At 40.7% G+C, this 19,493-nt stretch overlaps 1 protein-coding gene across 1 annotated transcript; it reads right to left on the reverse strand.

Moving 5' to 3' along the window:
• Nucleotides 1–1,646: 1,646 nt before the first annotated feature.
• Nucleotides 1,647–9,361, reverse strand: LOC115373215 (metalloreductase STEAP4). The gene is made up of 10 exons (XM_030071486.1): nt 8,916–9,361; nt 8,269–8,376; nt 8,104–8,174; nt 7,892–7,979; nt 6,778–7,056; nt 6,523–6,617; nt 6,273–6,383; nt 4,777–4,819; nt 4,430–4,594; nt 1,647–2,599 (listed from the first exon to the last, which is right to left on the reverse strand). The coding sequence occupies exons 1-10, from the start codon at nt 9,138–9,140 to the stop codon at nt 2,342–2,344; spliced, it is 1,443 nt and encodes a 480-aa protein (XP_029927346.1). The 5' UTR covers nt 9,141–9,361; the 3' UTR covers nt 1,647–2,341.
• Between the last annotated feature and the right edge of the window lie 10,132 nt (nt 9,362–19,493).

Genomic DNA, 19,493 nt, shown 5'->3' on the forward strand with positions numbered 1-19,493 from the left:
CAGTGACTTTCAATTTGTAGGCCGAGAGAAAGTTGTAGGAGACAATAAAGTGTTTGTCTGTCTTGTGAAAATGTGAATCATTACAAAATATTTGGGTGAGGCCCAAACAAAAAACAAAACTTCAGCTAAATTAAAATAGCAAAATGGTTAAGTGTGGTCATGTAAATTCTGCTCTGTGTTTTGATTTATGGCTGTCAAAATGCTTTCAAAGTTAAAGTGCCAAGCATTGTTCACAGTGTTGGGAAAAAAAAAAAAAAGTGTTTCTATCTTGACTAAAGCACAGGCAGCACTTATAATCTTGGAAAAGTAATCTCTCTACAATTGTTTTTGTCAGCTTTTTATAATTGTGTCAGTCTAATAAGTGATTGCTTGTTCTAAATCCATACAAAGATAACATGACAGGAAGGGCCACACCTAATGGTACAGGGCCTACAGAGCACAGGACAAGACAGCACAGGACACCACAAACACACACACACACACACACACACACACACACAGCAATCAAACCAGCAGTGCAGGAAATTTAGCTGACAGAAGAGTTGTGCTGAATGTTTGGTCCTGCCTGTCAACATGACTAACCTATGAATGTGACTGATACAAAATATGGACGAGCAGGTCAGGCCAATTTTGTGCAATACTTTTTGTGCAATGGATTGTGAGTTTTTTTTTTTTATTATTTGCTGCTTCTTCATTGTCATGCTTTGCAATATTTGCTTCCCTTTGTCTTTTATTTTTGACTACAGTTTTCACTATTGCAAAACTTGACTTCCTCATAGATACTTTGTGAAATATGGATCGTAATATGACTGATAATGCACAGTACTACACATTATGAAGTACTCTTTGTACAGTAGACAAATTCCCCCCAGCAAAGCCGTGACAACTCTGACTTCAGTGCCACCGTTTCTACTGTAGCTCTCCAAATCCAGCCTGACTACATTCAGGCTATTATGTTTTCTCACTTCTGTTGCATGGGACTCATCATCCCATCATCACTTTGCCAGGAATAAATACACTAGCTATCTTTTGGAGGAAACTGTGCTCATTAAGAAGGAACTTGAGTAACTAGTAACAACTCGTTCCTCAAGTAGTACAACTTCAAAAGTAACATGAATTATTAAACCTGGCATAATCTTTTTTTTGTCATTAATAGTTAGGGTTTTTGTTGTTGTTGGCTGGTTACTTTCTTTGTTTTGTTATTTTCCTACCTTGTAGGCTATATATAGATTTTTCTACAAGCACTTGTCACTGAGTGTTAACTTAGGTTACCATTAATGCTCTGTGCTTTCTTCCTTTCTTCCCTTCTCAATCGACAAAAATGACTTGGTATAGTACAACATTGAGGTTCTATCTTTTCTGTCACATGAAAACACCACAGCCTATCCACAGAGGGCCTCTGTGATGGTGAAGTCTGCAGGCTGCTGCCTCCATTGAAGTGATGAGATCCAGAAGTGACGAGGGAGAAGCCTGCAGCTCAGCGTGAATGTTTCCTGGAGAACAGCATCAGATCAGCCAGAGGGATGAGCCCTGGAGAGGGATCAGACAGAGACGACGAGACAGAGCGCACTCAACTCAGCCGGGAAAAACTCTGTAGGTTCGACTGGGCTTCCAGACAGGATGAGAGGCAATACTGTTTGTCACACTAAGGTTGATTTTATTTTATTATATCACTTATAAGATTGTTTTACAACAAAGTTTCACATTACATTAATTTAAAAAAAGCAATTATGGCTGTGGGGCCTCAAAGCAATAACTCACAATGTACAGAAAAAGATGACAAGCTATATATATATATATATATATATATATATATATATATATATATATATACACACACACACACACATACACTGACGCTGATGAGAAAATCAAAGGTGTTAAAAACTGAGAACTTCAAATTGATCCACTGATACAAGCAGCAATAAGGTCTGCTATAATATACTGAATGAACATGGGTGCAATCAATATAGTTCACCACAACAAAAAGATGGTCATGTGTGTGCGTCTGAAAACAGCTAAATATGAGAGAAACAGTGGAAACTAGATTACTATCATCCTCTTGCATATTATATTTACAAGAAGGGATCCCTCAGACGTGGTTATAAAAATAGATTCTGAAATGGCATGCTTCTGTGAGTGTTTTCTCTGTTGGCTTTTCACAACAGAGAGCTGAACAATAGCTCTGATTGCATAGTCTTGGACATATGACAGCCAAAACAATGAGCTGGGATGATCTAATGATAGAGCTGTAGGAAGTCCCGTTGGTGCCTGTGTTTGTCTGTATTTGTGTCTTCTGTGTGTGTGCTTGTGTATGCATGCGTGTATATGTGTGATAGTCTTATGTAAGTAGGGCTTTGTTGCTCTCGTCCTCAGGCTCGTTCCTCTCCCAGCCCTGCCGTATGCGGGTGACGGTGCGGTCCACACAGGGGAGGAGGAGCAGCAGCTTCAGCAGCAACACAACTGTAGGCACCACCAGGCACAGCATGTAAGGAGGTGGAACCCAAAATTTGTATGTAGAGGAACGAAGAAATCTGTTCCAGCCAAACAGGTAGGTGTGGAAGGTGCAGAAGAACAGTGTCAGGTAGCCCAGCTTGGACTAGGAGAGAAGAGAAGGAGAAAGAGAGAGACATAAGACACGCACCAGTGCACTAACACACATACTCAGACACAACTCCACTCCCACAGATAACGCAGATCTAATTGCTGTGTAATTGGTTCAATGAGTTGGTATGTGACAGAGTGGCCTTTACAGAGACAAGCCTTTGACCTACACGCACACACACATTTACATACACTCACACATTCAGGCACCAGGAGGCACACAAAACCATTCCATTACACACACACACACACACACACACACACACACACACACACATACACACAAAACCTAGAGTCTGTGGCCAAGGATAATGTATGCCCTCTAAATTACATTTGATGAATAACTTAACATTTAAAGCACTGCTCTAATTTAGGCTGGAGTAAAGGGGGAAGGTGGGAGGGGTGGTACGGAAAAATGAGCTTGACATGACCCAGTTACATTTATGAATGAGTTTGTTCCCTGTAGTGAGGCCGATTTCATTTTCAATTGGTCATTGCAGAAAACATGCATAAGTAAAACAATAACAATGAAACTTTGCGAGGACAGAGACTGACTACAGGGTGAACAATTAATAGATTATTTCCAACAATAGAGGGATGGAAATTTAACAGTCTAGCCCATGCTAATGGTGATGGTATGAGGTTTGTAAGCAAATAATGTTGCTGTAAGTCCCCAAACTCCTTAGGGGTGCAGTGGTTTTTCTATAAATTTCACCACTAGCTGAAACAGCAAAAACAGGACCAATAGTGTCAGTGCACATAAAATTTCATAATATAAGACCTTAAACTACCTCCACCAGCCCCTTCCTGACTGGCTACAAATTGAGCATGCTTGACATTGTAAGCACGTGTCTGTGTGTTAACTGGATCATCCATCTAGCTGTCAAACTTTTCAAGACCACAGTAAAGATGTAAGATAATCAGTTCTCCCAAATTAAATTTCTCAATAAGTTTTTATTTATTGTGTCTCAACCTGGCCCAGGAAACTACATAGAAATGTCTCTAAAAAGACCAGCAGCACTCTAGCCGGCCAGTCAGTTTGCTTTACGAGCCAAGGCTGCAGAATCTGATTTCTAAGAAATGGATGAAGCTGAAGGCAGAAAAGGACACAGGAAGAAGAGACTGATAAACAAGTAAGTAAGAGAAAGTTTTTGGGAGAAAAAATATTTAAGTTTATGCAATGTTCTGTGACATTTTAGTGGATAACTTATGTATCTATTTAATTAATTAAATAATTAAGTTATTTATTCATTTATGTATTTATTTATTGCCAAATGTTCAATTAAGATGGTGGTAACCTCACCCTCGAACATTTCAAAAGAGCACACATGTAACACATATTCATTTATGGTCTGACAAAGTGTGAGGGGGTGTGATTAAAATACAAAGTAAACTATGTGATTTCAAAGATGCAGAATTAGGAAAACCTACATGCCAAGATTCTCCACACTGTGCAACTGAAGTGGAGAATAAACACAAATGGGAATTTCCTGCTGTTACACACACACACACACACACACACGTACACAGGCACAGAAGCAGACATACAAGCAAGGGGGGGGTAGGGTGTCAGGCAGAGAGAGAGCTTGGGAAACCTGTGGGCCAGCACAACAAGAAACATTCATGAGGAAATTTCCGAGTCATTCCAGTGGAAGTGACTGCCAATGTTTCAACTGTGCAAACAAAACGCAGGGATTCAGATGGGCTGCACAACATGCTCTAACACTGCAACAGTACACAGTGCTACATTCAGTTTCCACCTGATCACAATGTATCACCATGAATGTGCTGATAAACTAAAGCGTGCACACATGAAGATACCCACTTGTATGAAGTTGAACTCCCTCCAGCTGAGGGCGTTGCTGACGGAGGGGAGAGAGCTTATTCCCAAAATGACATACAGGCCGAATCCCAGAATACCCATGGAGTAGTAGGAGTCAGTGTACCAGGCTGTGCTGGTCTCAAAGTCGACTGTCTTGTTCTCCCTGATCTGATAATGACAGAGAGTGAAAAGAGGCACAAACTGTTTCTGCACCGATGGGAACAGCTTAATAACGATCATGCCATAATTATCATGAGCATGTATCATCATATATTGATGGGCAGTCGTGCTTGTGCAGCTCCGTATTTATTCAAAATAAACAGTTATTTTTTACTCTGTGGCAGACTTACCGTCTTGACAGTGCTATCTTTAATCTTGTATCTCACATAGTATCTGAGGACAAATTCATAGAATAAACAAAGAAATAAATTTTAAAAATACCTATCAAAGAAATATATGAGAAATATCAAGTAAATGACTTTTCCATAAATTATAGGTATTTGCCAGCTGAATACATAATAAAAACAATAAAAGACTAAATAATTAAAGCTCTAACAACACAGGGGAACTTCAAGAAAATCAGCTGAATGACTTGAAATAAACTCTGGTATTACTCATCTGCTTAAGTAACTGGAGTTGTCACGGGTTAAGGATGGTAAGATCCAAAGTTTAATGGCGTGACTCCTGCAGGGAATTGCACTTTCTCAGAAACATCTCCTCTATTACCCATCAATTTAAGAAACAATATGTTAGGTACTGAAGGTTTATATTAGCAGTAGCCCGAGTTTAATTGTGTAATTACTTTCTAGAAATTGATTTCAGCACATCCACAGCCTAATAGAAACCTTCAGTACCTGCGAGATTGTTTCTTAGATTGATGGGTAGTAGAGAAGATGCTTCCCAGAAAGTGGAACCTGATTCCCTGAAAACGATGCTGTTAAACTCAGACTGTTACCCTTCTGATACCTACAGTAGTTACCTAGCCTACAGTAGTTAGTCTTTGATATATTTTAATTGCTTAGTCATCTATCCTTCTTACCTTGAATGTAAAACTTGGCAAGTACCTACTAAGAGTGGTATTCACTAATTTGAGCTACTTACTACTAGGAGCTACTTAAGAGCAAGGCCATCACTCAAAGAGACACAAATCTGATTGTCTGTGTTAACAGTTACATTACATTTATGAAATTCATACTTAATACTTACAGAGATGATACATTCTTCACTTGTTTGCAGAGAGCAAACTATTACCACAATGTCATGCCAACACATGTACTTTTTAATTTTCAAAAACCACATTTAATTTTTCATATTTCCATCTTATTTTTCTACTTCACATTATAAAGTCTGATACTCTCATGCATTTTAGCTACATTTTGCTAAACTGAAACTCAGCAGCATTTAACAACATGACTTTGTGTGCCTACCAAGTCATTTTGTTAAATACAGCCTTTGAGGTGCAGGGCTAAGCTGCAGTGTGACTGTAGAAATAACACAGGTAATTTTAAGTGGGAAACAAAGGGCCCACTTCCATCGTCAGGAAATTCAGAATGGCGGACTGACAACTTATTTTGTTTCATTTTGTGTGTGTGTGTGTTTGTGTGTGTGTCTGTGTGTTATTTTGACTTCTCAGTGGATCATAGTGAGCAACAAAACAAAGCTACAGCTAGAAGCTATCTAGTAAAGAGTATCAAAGACTTAGAGGTGACAACAAGTCAAAATCCTTAGCATTCATATATGTTTTGGGGGAATGCAACAACTAAAATTGAACATAATGTTTCAGAGGAGACCCTGTGTTTGAAATTTATGGTTAAAAGGCAAAGGGATGTGCAATAGTGTTGCATACCGTATGGGAATGAGCAGGGTGTATAGCACGTGTAGAGAGGCAAAGCCAAGTGCCAACAGACCAAGCTGTTTCCTGCACAGCATCCAACGATCCAGCCAGTCGGGGAAGCGCCTGCAACAACCATACTTTTACTGTTATTACATGGTACAATGGTTAAAATATACAGTAAATGATAATCCTCTGTCCCTGCAAATGCAACTCTCTCTCTCTCAGGTAGTGGACATTACTTTGTCCTGCTCTGATGTCTGACCTGTACTTGGTCCCTCTGTACAGCTGGAAGAAGGAGGCCAGAACACCAGGCAGGTAACACAGAGACAACATGATCAGAGACACAATGGGGAACACCTGAATGATGGGGGAGAAACACAGAATAGATTGCTTTGAGGACAGTATACACAGGGCTGGGGTTGTATGATATGTCTGGAGCACTCTGGGAGGCTTGGATGTAAACCGCAGTTTTGACACAGTGCCAGTACAGTGGATGAGAGGCGGTCAGATGGTTTACCTTGTTGGCCAGGGACACCATGATTCTGAAGGAAGTGTCTTTTTTGTATGTGACATATGAGTAGACAATGTCTACGATGACAGCGTAAAAGAAGAAGGAGGCGGTGAGGCCAGTGGCTATCCATAGCGGCAGCCTCCACTCTGGAAACAGCTGCAGGGGGAAATCCTCCAGCTCCCTGGCTGCTGACAGAGAGCCCCGGTCCACAACACTGAAGCTCAGCCTGGTGGCCACATCTGAAACCTGCTGCTTCGCCTCAGCACTGTCTCCACACAGGAACACCTGGCATATATAGACACCCATGTTTTTTGAAGCACTAGATACTATACCCCACATGAGGCATATGCCTTCATTATATTATATTTAGGTTTGAACACACACAAAGATAAAAGGATGACTGACTCTTGAGAACATTCTACCACCTGTAGTGGCTGTGGTTTATACACTGAAATACTCTAAATTTAGTCTGTGATTGGTGATGGTGCTGCAACAACAGCAACAAAAACTGGCACACACACACACACACACACGCACACAGACATGAAACACACACACATCAAAATGACACAAACAAAAAAATCCACATAGGCTGCTGAAAGGGTTTGGTGGGTGGCCAGGGAGGGGGTTTAAAGCATGGGATGGGGAGTGTAACTCTCAGAGAGACAGTGGAGTTAATTGATTTCGAGATAAATCATTGAGATGCTTCAGTGCTCAAAGCAGAGACATGAAGAGGCTCCTTAGATTTGGCATTTTTTATTTGGATTTGGCTCGATCAAAACTTCAAAATCAGTAAATAGTCAAGTTTGGACTAATACGCTTCCCATTCTAACAGAGACTATTATTTTTAGCTTGTTGGTCAGCACCTCATTGTGAGAGCACATTAGAGAACTGTCAGGCACTTGTAGTGTTGGAGTATTGGAAGAGTTTCTTTCCCCACTGAGGCATCCATCATTTGAAAACAGTGCCACCCACGCTGATACTTTTTAAAGGTACCGCAAGTCCTTAGTGGTCAACAAGACAGATTTGATCCTGTTTTTTTTTTATGTAATGGATGCACAGAAGTTTGAAGCTGAAAATTGTGTGAAAGCAACAAAACAAAAAGAGACACATTCAGTACCTGTCTATTGGCATCTGAGGGTCCATTCTGTAGAGCCCAGGCAGACAAGGTGTTGAAGGCCTTCACCACAAAGGCTCCAGGAATGAGCCTGGATGGCAAAAAAACAAACTCTTTTTGCTTCATGTTCCACCAGTTGTTGAAAAGATAAGCCACTGTCCATAACATGACCAAATATTACACAGAGGGTCCATCTGCAAATAATTCCCCCTCACCTCTGCAGATACTCTGCATTGGCCTCTGGGTATAGATTCTTCTTCAGGTTGTTACTGACATCCACCAGCACCTTCCAATCAATGAAACCAGCAAAGTGGGCAAAAAGTCAGAAATGAACTACCTGCTTTGTTATATGGTGGCATTTTGCTGTGTTCTGAAAGTACCTTCCCCTTTAGCTGAGGTGCAAGTGCCTCCAGGAAGTCATAGTGTTCTCTGTGAACACAAATAAAGACCAGTTTGGCTGACTGGGCAGCTGCTGCATGGCTCAACACCTGGGCAGCACACACACACACACACACACACACACACACACACACACACACACACACACACACACACACACACACACACACACACACACACACACAGAGAGAGAGAGAGGGAGAGAGAGAGAGAGAGAGAGAGAGAGAGAACGGTGATACATAGCCACAACACATGGCAAAACACTGAGTAATGATTGGTTCACTGTGTTCACTGTAACTCATTCACTTAACTGCACAAACAAAAGACAAATGCAAAATGCAGCAGTGTGTTATCCAAAAAAAAGAAGGAAAAAAAGAAACACACCCAAACACAAACACACATACAGTCCATGTCCTTAAAAAACCTTGTTAAAGAAATTGATCAAAACGGTTTGATTTTTTCCTCCTGGTAAACATGTACTTTGACATTTTACAACACATTTCCAAATATTTGGCTATGTCCCAAGATGATGAAACACATGAAGAAAAAGTGTCAGTCATAACAATGATAAAAAAGCCAGAAAAATAAAATAGAAGTGCAAGGTTCCTGAAGATGCTGTACTTTGTACCTGAGCTCCCTGAGGCACAGGGCCACAGCTGTGAGGTCTGCGGCTGCCATACACGACCCTGTAGCCAGTCTGGAGCAGACGCTGGCCCAGAGAACGCCCCAGGTCCCCCGTCCCGAAGATACACAGCAGCTCTGGCTCAGGGCCAGCTGCCGTGCGCAGAGGATTCAGGGGCAAACCGTCTGTCTTCACCTCTCCTGACATGACCCTTTCTGTCTCAGCTGTCATGACCACGCTCTGACACCAGCAGTTAGGAAATTTCCCGTTGTCAAAAAGAGCACTCTCCACCCACTTTTCTGGCAATCTAGACAGCTATATTGAAATATGACAGAGGAATATGTCCAGATCCAAGACAGTTGTCACAAAACAATAGTCTGTGTCAAAGAGAAAGCTCTTCTGGGCTGCTCAGGAAAAAAGGGGCTTACCAAATCAACTGTCTGCCTCTTGAGCCTGTCTGCCTGTGTTTCTGACACTTATTGCTTGTGACTGAATATGTGTCAGAAACCTTCACTCCCGCCCCCATTTAGGATGGGCTAAGAGGGAAAGAGGGAAGTCTGGTTGCTTAAGTGGGAAACTCCAATCTCGGAAAATCTGGAGGGCATCTGTGTGCAAAGCTGTTATGCTGTCTGTGTGTGTCTGTGTGTGTGTAGTGTTAGGGTGCAGCATGCGTGGGGGTGTGTCTGTGTGCTTTGGGTTAGGAAAACCCATGGCAGTGGTTGTTATGCTTCTGGGAAGCAGTATTTCATGTTTGAGAGATTATGTAACACTGGAACGCCACAAGTCTCGTTTGCCAAAGAACTGTGGTGTTTTGGCAATGGCATACGTGTGTGTGTGTGTGTGTGTGTGTGTGTGTGTGTGTGTGTTGCAGAAATTAATTACACACACAGGAATACAGGTAATGAATGCTCCAGTTCACATGACAGCAAAAAGAAAACATCTAGACTTTTTGTCTTCATGTTTTGGCTTAGAGTGAGACTGAAAAAATACTGAAAAAGAAATACTGTAACCTTGCTGAAATTTCAAATAGAAGTGACATTACCAAAGTAAAAACTGGCCTGTGTAAGAGTGAAATGTAGCTGATTTGAAATCATTATAAAACTACTACTGTCCCCCCTTTTTTTTTTTTTTTAGAAAAAAGAATATTTTTGCCTGTGATCTTGATGTCATCCATTTCTAAAAGGAAAAGAGGGTAGAGTTCAAACATTTTTTTTTCTTGGCAAAAAAAAAAAAGAAAGAAAAACAAGTAATTAAAACCAAAATAATCTCTTATTTGCTGTCTGCTCACAGTGACTGACCCCACAGTTGGTCAGCTTATGATGGTGCAGCCACTAAATTTGTACTTTGCAATGGATGTGATGTAAAATGCAGCTAAGAACTATGCATAGAAAAAACTCCAAAAAGAACAAGTGCACAAAAAGTTACTCAATAATCAGAGCAGATGCAATTAGAATCACCTTCTCCTAAACACCAGTCTGGACAAAGCTGTTACAAGTCAGGACAGAACGGGACTAAATGACAGTTGCCTCATTAAAGCTGTGGAGCAGCACACTGCTCTTCCAGTCTAGGTCATAGTATGTAAACACAGCGCTGGAATGCTCCCAATAACCTCCTCCCTTTCCCCACGATCTTCATCATACAGCCATAAAATTCCAACAGCCTGCCAAGTATATGTCTAATTAGTTTGACACGTTAACCAAACAAGTAGCAGCACAATTTTCACAGGAGGTTATTTGTCAAACATGTGCATATCAGTGAGGCATTGCCTGTCTGGATAAATGCAAACATGTGTATGTGTGTGTTCTTGGAGTGACAGACCACCATCCATAAAATCAGTCACTGACATGGTGGCCAGTAGTGACAGCAGTGGCTGATTCATGGAGTGCACAGGCAAACCTGCCAATTACACATTAGTCTGTGCTCTAAAGTTGCCCCAATGAGTAATTAATGTGCTTAGCCCCGTAACTGAAGTTGGCCCTGAACACAGCATTTCTTATTTTCCCAGAGGTCCAGAATAGCTCCAGTGTTCAGGGTTGAGGTGAACCGCAGGCCTACTGACCTGTCCCACACTGTAATTACTCCCTCTGCTCCTGCTTGGCTAAGTGGTGTGCATGTACAAAATGCACAAATGCACAAATGTACACATATTTAACCCTAACCCTAACATCCAAAAAAACAAACAAAACACTCAAAAACATATTAATAAGATAAGACATAACTTTATAGTAACTCTGTATAATAACTATCATTAATAAATGGTGAACTGGTAGTTAACTGAACTTAGGTTAAGTTAACAAACAATGAAAATTTTTTTATTATGCTTTTATTATGCTTACTTCTTACATAGTAAACTATATGTTAACAGTTTATTGTTGTGCATAATGTTTTATATATATATATATATATATATATATATATATATTAAGTGTTGGTTAGTAATTACCAAAGGATTTGTAAACCTTAAGAAAGCATTTGTAAAACATCTACAAATATATGGAACAGATATTTGTAACACTTTGTTAATAGTTAATAACAGGTTTGTAAACCATCTATAAAAGTGATATGGATGGCTTTTATAAGTTAATGAATATAACCGCAAGCAGCGATCCCGGTGTCCAAGCCAACACAGACCGATGGAATTTGAAAATGTCAACAGTTCAGTTAAGTTTATAGGTGCACTATCCATATTTATGAACCAATTAACAGGAATTACAAACATCAGTAACATAATAGCCATCAAAATAATGTCTATATTTGGTTTTTAATAGCGTTGCTGTCCAGTAAACCCTGAATCTCCAGTTTGGTTGGTTTTCATGTTTTAACTTAATTTGAGTATTTATGAAACCTTTTAAAAAATAATAATATAAAGTGAAAAATATACAGTCAGCAACCTACAGATAAAACTCTTCTCCTTCGTTTCTGAAAAGTTGATATCATGAAGAGACAAGGTATTTATTAAGCGTAAGTATTTATTAAGCTTTTCACAAGTTATTATAATTATTAGTTGCAACTTTATAATACCCTTCCAAGTAATATTAATATATGTATTAGAAACCTGTTATTAACCAATAACAAAGTGTTGCAAATATCTGGTCCATCTAATGTTTGTGATGTTATGCAAATGATTTCTTAAGGTTTACAAATCTCTTGGTAATCATAAATTGTATATAAAATGTTGTAATGTGTGCAACAATAAACTCTATATAAATAGTGCACTATGTTGAGTAAACATTGAGCAGTGAAATAATTGCTAATATGTAGGAACAGCTTTTTTTTCAATTAAAGAATAGTATTTAATACACACACATGTATATATATATATATATATATATATATATATATATATATATATATATGTATATATATATATATATATATATATATATATATATATATATATATATATATATATATATATATATATATATATATATATATATATATATGCCATATGCGTGTGTGTGTGTAAAAACATATATTCTCTAGTTTGGGTTGGCTATGCTGATTAGCCTGTATCCTAAAAAACAATTTATCTGTTGTTTAGTAACCGATTACTCGCCCACTCTTGCTCCCACAATATCCTAAAGCCGTAGAGTTGTGTACATGAGAGGGGGGTCATGCCTGAAAAACAAACAAAATCCTCTGCTTTTCCTTGTGAGAATAAACACAGAAGGATAAAAGCATGATTCTTGAGGCAGATGTAAGAGTTTAATGTAAAACGTATAAGGTCCTGTCCGTTGTTGTTAATGGGCTGCAGTTAGACCTGATTTGCTTTTCATATTGGGTGGTCAGCTATAACAACCCAGAGTTCCTTGCTCTCTGAAGCCAGGCTCAAAGACCAAGCGGTAACAGTCCAGGGTTTAACAGCCCACCGAGGACAGAGCTAAAGGACAGAGCTAAGACCTCTGGCAGCTTCTCAGACCCCAAAGAGCGGAAGATCTGGAAATGTGTTTAAAGCTTTTTTTATCTTCAAGTACTTGTGAGCTACACAACAAAACACTTCAGTCTCCAGCAGCAGTGTGGGTGTGTTTTCCGTGCAGGCTTCACTCTCTCTTGGCTTTGTTGACTCCACCACTAGTTGCCTCAGTGCACAGAAATTTGCACCTGTACTCAGCCAATCAGGATGAGCATACTCACCCAATGGCTTCTTGATGTATTAGTAGCAAAACACTGCCTTTGATGGCTTATGAAAGGTTTTTTTAACAAACACAAAAATAGATTAAATAGATTGGCTCCATCAATTAAAACTTTTTAATAGACTGGGGTAGGCACTGTTCAGGAAGGGAGGGAGGGTGGGAGGATTTAGGGGAGAAGCATCACTGTGGCTCACTCTTGTCTTACTTGTCACTGCCTGACTTTGAATTCAATCAGTAAGTGCCCAAGTCTTTTTGCATGCTTGCTGGAGCTGCAGCTGCAATACGATAAGAGCGATACTGAAATTAAATATGGCAAGACTCCTCATCCTGATTGGCTCAGTACATGCATGCAAATTTCAGGTGCTGAGGCACCCAGATGAATGGTTAAACCAATAGAGCCCATTATAGGGCTCCACCTGTGATAATAGATCTGGAGTTACGATGCCTAACTGTCGCTTCTGATGATCAAAATGTGAATTGGAAAGAAGCAGCAATCACAACTCATATCTCAGTGCAGGAAACAGCACTCCAGAGCAAGGGTGATGATTGCAGCCTCCAGTATTCCCAGGCTCCAGCCATTACCATGATTAACTTTGCATATTGCACTATCTGACCATGTATAAGCCAAACAGAGGATGCATTAGTGCCCACAAGTCTCAGCTAATGTATTCCAGTGCATCAAATAAGACTCATTGATTCAGCAGCATTCTCTTTTTTTCATATCATGAAGCTATTCATTAACTATTTTACTGTTATAATAATTGTTGCATGACCATGTCATTACAAGGCAATCAAAAAATTTATTTTTAATTTCACCTTTCTGTGACTGAATATGGTATTCTATAATTGTAAAATGTAATGTTCAGTGCTATAATAAAGTAGCACTGATAAACTGATAACTGCGGCTATGCAGGAATTGAGCTTATAGAGATCTGGGGAGAAGGAAGTAAGCAGGATAAAGTGAAGTGGGTTTTCCATAGTGATGGGGTTATTAGAGCAGATGCTCCCCAGGTAATGGATTATCAGATACATTAACAACTGCAGCAATTATTCAGCATAGTGCATGGTCATAGGGGTGAATTATTAATTATCTACAGCTGAAAGATTTGTTCTAGAGTGTGATTTGATGTCAGAAAGAAGGACGGAGATGAGGGGATAGTATGGAAATGGGATTCATGTGTTAAAAATCCTGCTAGGTAATGGTTGCATTCAGTGGCGGTTCTGCCCATGTTGCTGCCCTGGGCGAAATTACTGCCTTGCACCCCTATCTGTTCTAGCCACGCGCGCAGCGAGAACTTCCAAGCGATAACGGCCGCTACCGGTGCCCCTCTGGCGGCTACACGCGCCCCTCCCAGAGCAGGGGCGCCAACACCTGCACAAATACCTTTTTTTGGAAAAATACTTTTTATATGGACAAAATCTTGTTTGCATAAAAAAAAGCCACCGGTCGGCATCAGGCGGGCCGGCCGCGGCACCGGCTTGATGCTTACAGGTGCCGCGCCCACCCGGTCAGGTCTGCCGGATCTGACAGGTGAGCAGCACACGCATACTGCCATCCTCTCATTATAAATCAGCTTTTGTTCATACGCGGCTGCAGCAGCACAACGGACAATGACACAGACAACATGGTTGATTATTGACTGCGCAATGCGGCCATTCGCCGGTAATTGCGGCATCAGGCGAGCCTACCTACTGGTTTATATGCAAGCACAATACATGTGTATTTGCTTAGACCCCAATATTAGACGAGGGCGTTTTTTCAGGGCATTTTCAATGGAAAAAATATTGTCTTATATTCAGATGAATACGGTAATAGAAAACTGCTTTGCAGCGAGGATGATTTTTTTTTTTTTTTTTTTTTGCGCTCATGCCGCCCCCCACGTGACATGAAAATATGTCGCCCCAGGCAGCTGCCCGCTTCGCCCGTGCCTAAAACCGCTACTGGTTGCATTGTGTATAGGGGTGTGGTGTGCAGAGGCACTTGGCCCGGCTTAGCTTTGCCTGAGGGTACAGACAGGAAGACACATCCTGGTCTGAGGCCTCTGTTTGCTACAGTGACTTTTCCTCTTCTTGCTTCACCAACTCTACACGACACGTCTTCTTTTCGTGTTTTCCTAACGGCGCTGAATGTCCTCTTAAGCCCCCTTGGCTATATTTTTGAGGTTATGTTCTAAGGTTTTGCAGGCCATGACCGGACACAGCCTGAAATGCCACATCTAAAAACAAGCTTTTCTACGGGCAGTAACATGGGAGGGCCAGGCCTTGAAAACAACCCACATATGCCCTCATCACTTGTTCAGAAAATGGGTAAGCTGTCAAAGCCCTTTTTTGTGGAGTGCTTAAATGAGTTACAGAAGAATATAAAATCCAGCTGGCTGGTTGGCAGCAGAGGATATCCTTGCTGAAACTTGTCTTGGCTTTGGACAGAGTCAGGAACAATGCTTGCAGGCTGTACATTTCTCTGCGATATAGACAGGATAGACTCTCTCTCTCTCCTCTCTCTCTCTCTCTCTCTCTCTCTCCTCTCTCTCTCTCTCTCTCCTCTCTCTCTCTCTCCTCTCTCTCTCTCTCTCTCTCTCTCTCTCTCTCTCTCTCTCTCTCTCTCTCTCTCTCTCTCTCTCTCTCTCTCTCTCTCTCTCTCTCTCTCGATCATTTTAGAGATTTACAGTGGAATCTCTCTCCTGACCCCTGCTCCACTGGTGCTCAATGAGTGGCCTGTAAAGTTAATGGGTCAGATCCAATCTTTCCTTGTAACACACATCACTCGCTCTCATACTCACATGCAGTTTCTCACTTTCTCTGAGACACACACACTCACTGCAGCATCAGGACATGGTCTCAGCTTTATAGGGGGTCCTAATCACAGTGGTTATAAACCCTGACTGAATGACTGAGCAATCTGGTGACACTGATGTATATAATGTTACAGAGACTCTAAGGAATTTAGGCTGGGTTCAGCTAAACTATACTAAAACTCAATGAAACTGAATTGAAATCCTGACTTCCTGAAAATTAAATTAAATTAAATTAAATTAAATTAAATTAAATTAAATTAAATTAAATTAAATTAAATGCATGTGATGTTTTAGCTTTCATATTTGCCTATGTGCATGCAGGGTAATTAAGAGAGTGGTGTTTGAGAGGCGAAGTTATGGGTGCATAAATTAATTAAACATTAATGAGAAATGTTTATTAATATATTTTTGAAAGAATTCATGGTTTATTGTTTTTGTGGCAAAAACTTTCAAAATACCAAAAACAATAGAGAAGCTAAAACTACTGCATAGTGCACAGTGGAAACAAAGCAAAACTAAAGTGCAATTGGGAAAAAAAATCAAGAAACAAATATTTAAAAACTAAAAAAATAAATAAACTGTAACTAATAATAATAATAATAATAATAATAATAATAATAACTAAAATAATTAAAAACTAAAAAAAAAAAAAAAAATCCCACTACTGGTCTTTTCCATGAGGCCAGGGCCACAGAATTCAGTGAGATGTAGAAGTAAAACTTTACCACCTCTTTGTCCATTCTGATCTGCACTCCCCTCTTGTCTTTAATCTCTCCATTCACGCCTTTTCTGTGTTCTTTCACTCCATTTTACTTTGGATCCAACTCCCCCAGCCCCCTGTGACATCAAATCCCACTCTGGAACAGAAGTCCTGATGGTAGTGAATATATAATTCATCCTCATGACCACACACTGCTGAATATTTCACTCTGACAGTCATGTATAATTATAGTTGACTTTATGTCATGCTGTCAGTCCAGTACCTCGCTCTCTGGCAGTTTTTTTTTTTTCCACACAGCCCCCCAGACCTCAAAAGCAGCTTCCTTGGCAGCGCGGGCTGCCTTTAGTGTTTTAGAGGCGGGGGACTGCGCAATTACTGTCACTCATTGACTGGCAACTCCAGCATCCACACCTGGTCCCGCTGCCTCCAATCAAACACCTATAATGGCTTGTAATTACTGACAGGAATTGTGTTGTGCTGAGAAGACACCCACACAATGCATACTATGGTGTTTAGGAAATGAGATAAAGCAAGCAGTAACGATCCACATGAGGGTGGTAATGAGACTTAATGGGAGTTAATGGGGTTACACTGATCGTGAGAGGAGAGAGACCCCAGGTTAATACGGCTACTAACAGGACAGAGACAAGCAAGGGAGACACTCACACAATATAAAGGCCTACCTCAGCCCTCATGCCATCGCCTGAAATCATTAGATCGTTCTAACTCTCCTCTGTTTAAGAATTATACATGAGCCTTCTGGAGGACTCCTGTCTTTGATTCTCTTGTCCTGTGCTGGGGTTATACAAGCGGTGTGTGTGTGTGTGTGTGTGTGTGTGTGAGTGTGTGTGTGTGTGTGTGTGTGTGTGTGTGTGTGCACATGTGCATGTGTGTGTGTTGGAAAGAGTGCATTCTTTCGACAGTCCTCTGTGTTTAGCAGCAGTTAATGAGATCAGGGTGAGTGTTACCTGGGAGGAGGCCTTTGATGAAATATGTTCAGAAAGAGAGGGGGGTCGTGGAGAGTGAGATGGGAGGAGAGTCAGGAGGAGCAGGGAGGGAAAAAATAGAGGGGGGAGTAGGGCGCAGGAGGAGGGGTGTGGGGGATTTGGGTTGATATATAGAGATTGCTTGAAGAAAATAGAGAGGATATAGGGGGATAACAGTGAAAAACTGAGAGGGGAAAGAGAGGGAGCGAGAGCAGCAGCGAGGAAAAGTGACAGAGAGCAGAAGGGAGGACATTCATTTTTAATCGAGAGGAAAAGTCAGCTTCACCGCAAAAAGAAAGGCAGATAGATGAGGCTGTTACACTCCTCCCTGTACACGCACGTTCACTCACACACACTATGCACACACACAGAGACAAAGTCACACACACCTGCACATGCATGCGCGCACAGACACAGGAGAAACACACACACATACACCCACACCCACACACAGCGCTTCAAACAATCAACAGTGAATAATGTGTGGTCTGTTCAGCGCTGTGTATTTGAAAGAGTGGATTGCAGTGAAATTTTATGAAACCCATGAGGGAGTATTTGGATTATAGTTTTTCCTTCATCATAATCAGACTCAAATCCTCCTCTTTAACTCTAATACTTTAATTCTAATTACTCCACACAGGCTTCAGTGAGCTGAAGACGGGGAGGGTCTTTATCCCCTGGGAGAGAAAGGGGGAGAGACAAAGAAAGACAGAGAGAGCTAGAAAGAGACATACAGAGAGAGTGAAAGAAAGTAAGAAACAGAGAGAGAGGAGGGAGCCAAAGAAGAGCGAAAGTGGTGTGACAGAGAGAGGTATTCACAGTGTGTAAAGGAGTAATGATAAGAGTATTGCCTTGCTGAAGGCTGTTTAACTCCTAGCTACATTTACAGTGCTTAATTTTCTAAATGACAGGTGCAGACCATGCAGCCTCACAGAGCTCTGCTAAAAGACTTAAAAAAAAAAAAAAAAAAAAGTGTCAAAAGCACTTACTGTGTATTTCACACGGTTCATGGCAGCAGAAATACAAACAACCACTTGAACCAGCAGGTTGGCAGTGGGGTTGGAGAGACCACCTGGCAAACAAAAGGTTTCGTGAACAAACCTTGCTAGTGGCAGCGCTATGAACTGCCAAAACAGAAAAGTCCCATGTTAACGTGTACCAGTCTGTTCAACAAGGCACTGAACGTCCATATTTATGTGCATCAAAGGATGTATAATTAAATGATGCAGCCTCATTCATTCCTAAAGCTCAGCAAGCCACTCATTTCCATTACGACTTCTGTGGTCGTGCAGCCATTCCGCTCTGGCTTGTTTTTACCATATTGGCAGCATTTTGGGTAAAGTGTGTGAATCCCAAGAGGCTTTCGTCAGCGCTGCCTTTCAGAAGTAATACATTAACACAGTAAGCTCTGGCTCAACTTGGCTTGCTCCAAGATAGTGAATGTTGGTCCACTGCCTGGTTTAGAAACTTTGAACTGTTTAACTGAATCAGTGAAATTTTAAACCTCAAGCAGCATAAAATCTCTATATATTCTTGTTTAAAAGAGGTCTTCTGGAGGTGGGACTGGCCACCACTGCAATATCCCATATGGAAATCTAATATTTGACCATATGTGCCCCTATACCAGAGAAATTCAGTTTAATGCAAGTTCAGTCAGGGAGACTACCTGCACTGTCTTCACAGGCTCACTGATTCCTTTTCTTCTCTCTCTCTCTAACCTACTCGTCTCTCTTTATGTAAGCCTCAGTCATTCTTTGTTTGTGTTGTCATTTCTGGTTCCTCCGGTTCCCATGGTGATATATCTGCAGGCCATATACTGTATGTTGCACATGTGTAACAATGCTGAGGGCAATGGAAAGGATAAGTGTATTTGTGTTATATTTTGTATATTAAAATGCTTCAATTTCTAGTACATTTTGTGTGCCGGTATTCAGTGGTGATATGCC

This window comes from Myripristis murdjan, chromosome 16 (genome assembly GCF_902150065.1).
Source record: "Myripristis murdjan chromosome 16, fMyrMur1.1, whole genome shotgun sequence".
Taxonomy (NCBI): domain Eukaryota; kingdom Metazoa; phylum Chordata; class Actinopteri; order Holocentriformes; family Holocentridae; genus Myripristis; species Myripristis murdjan.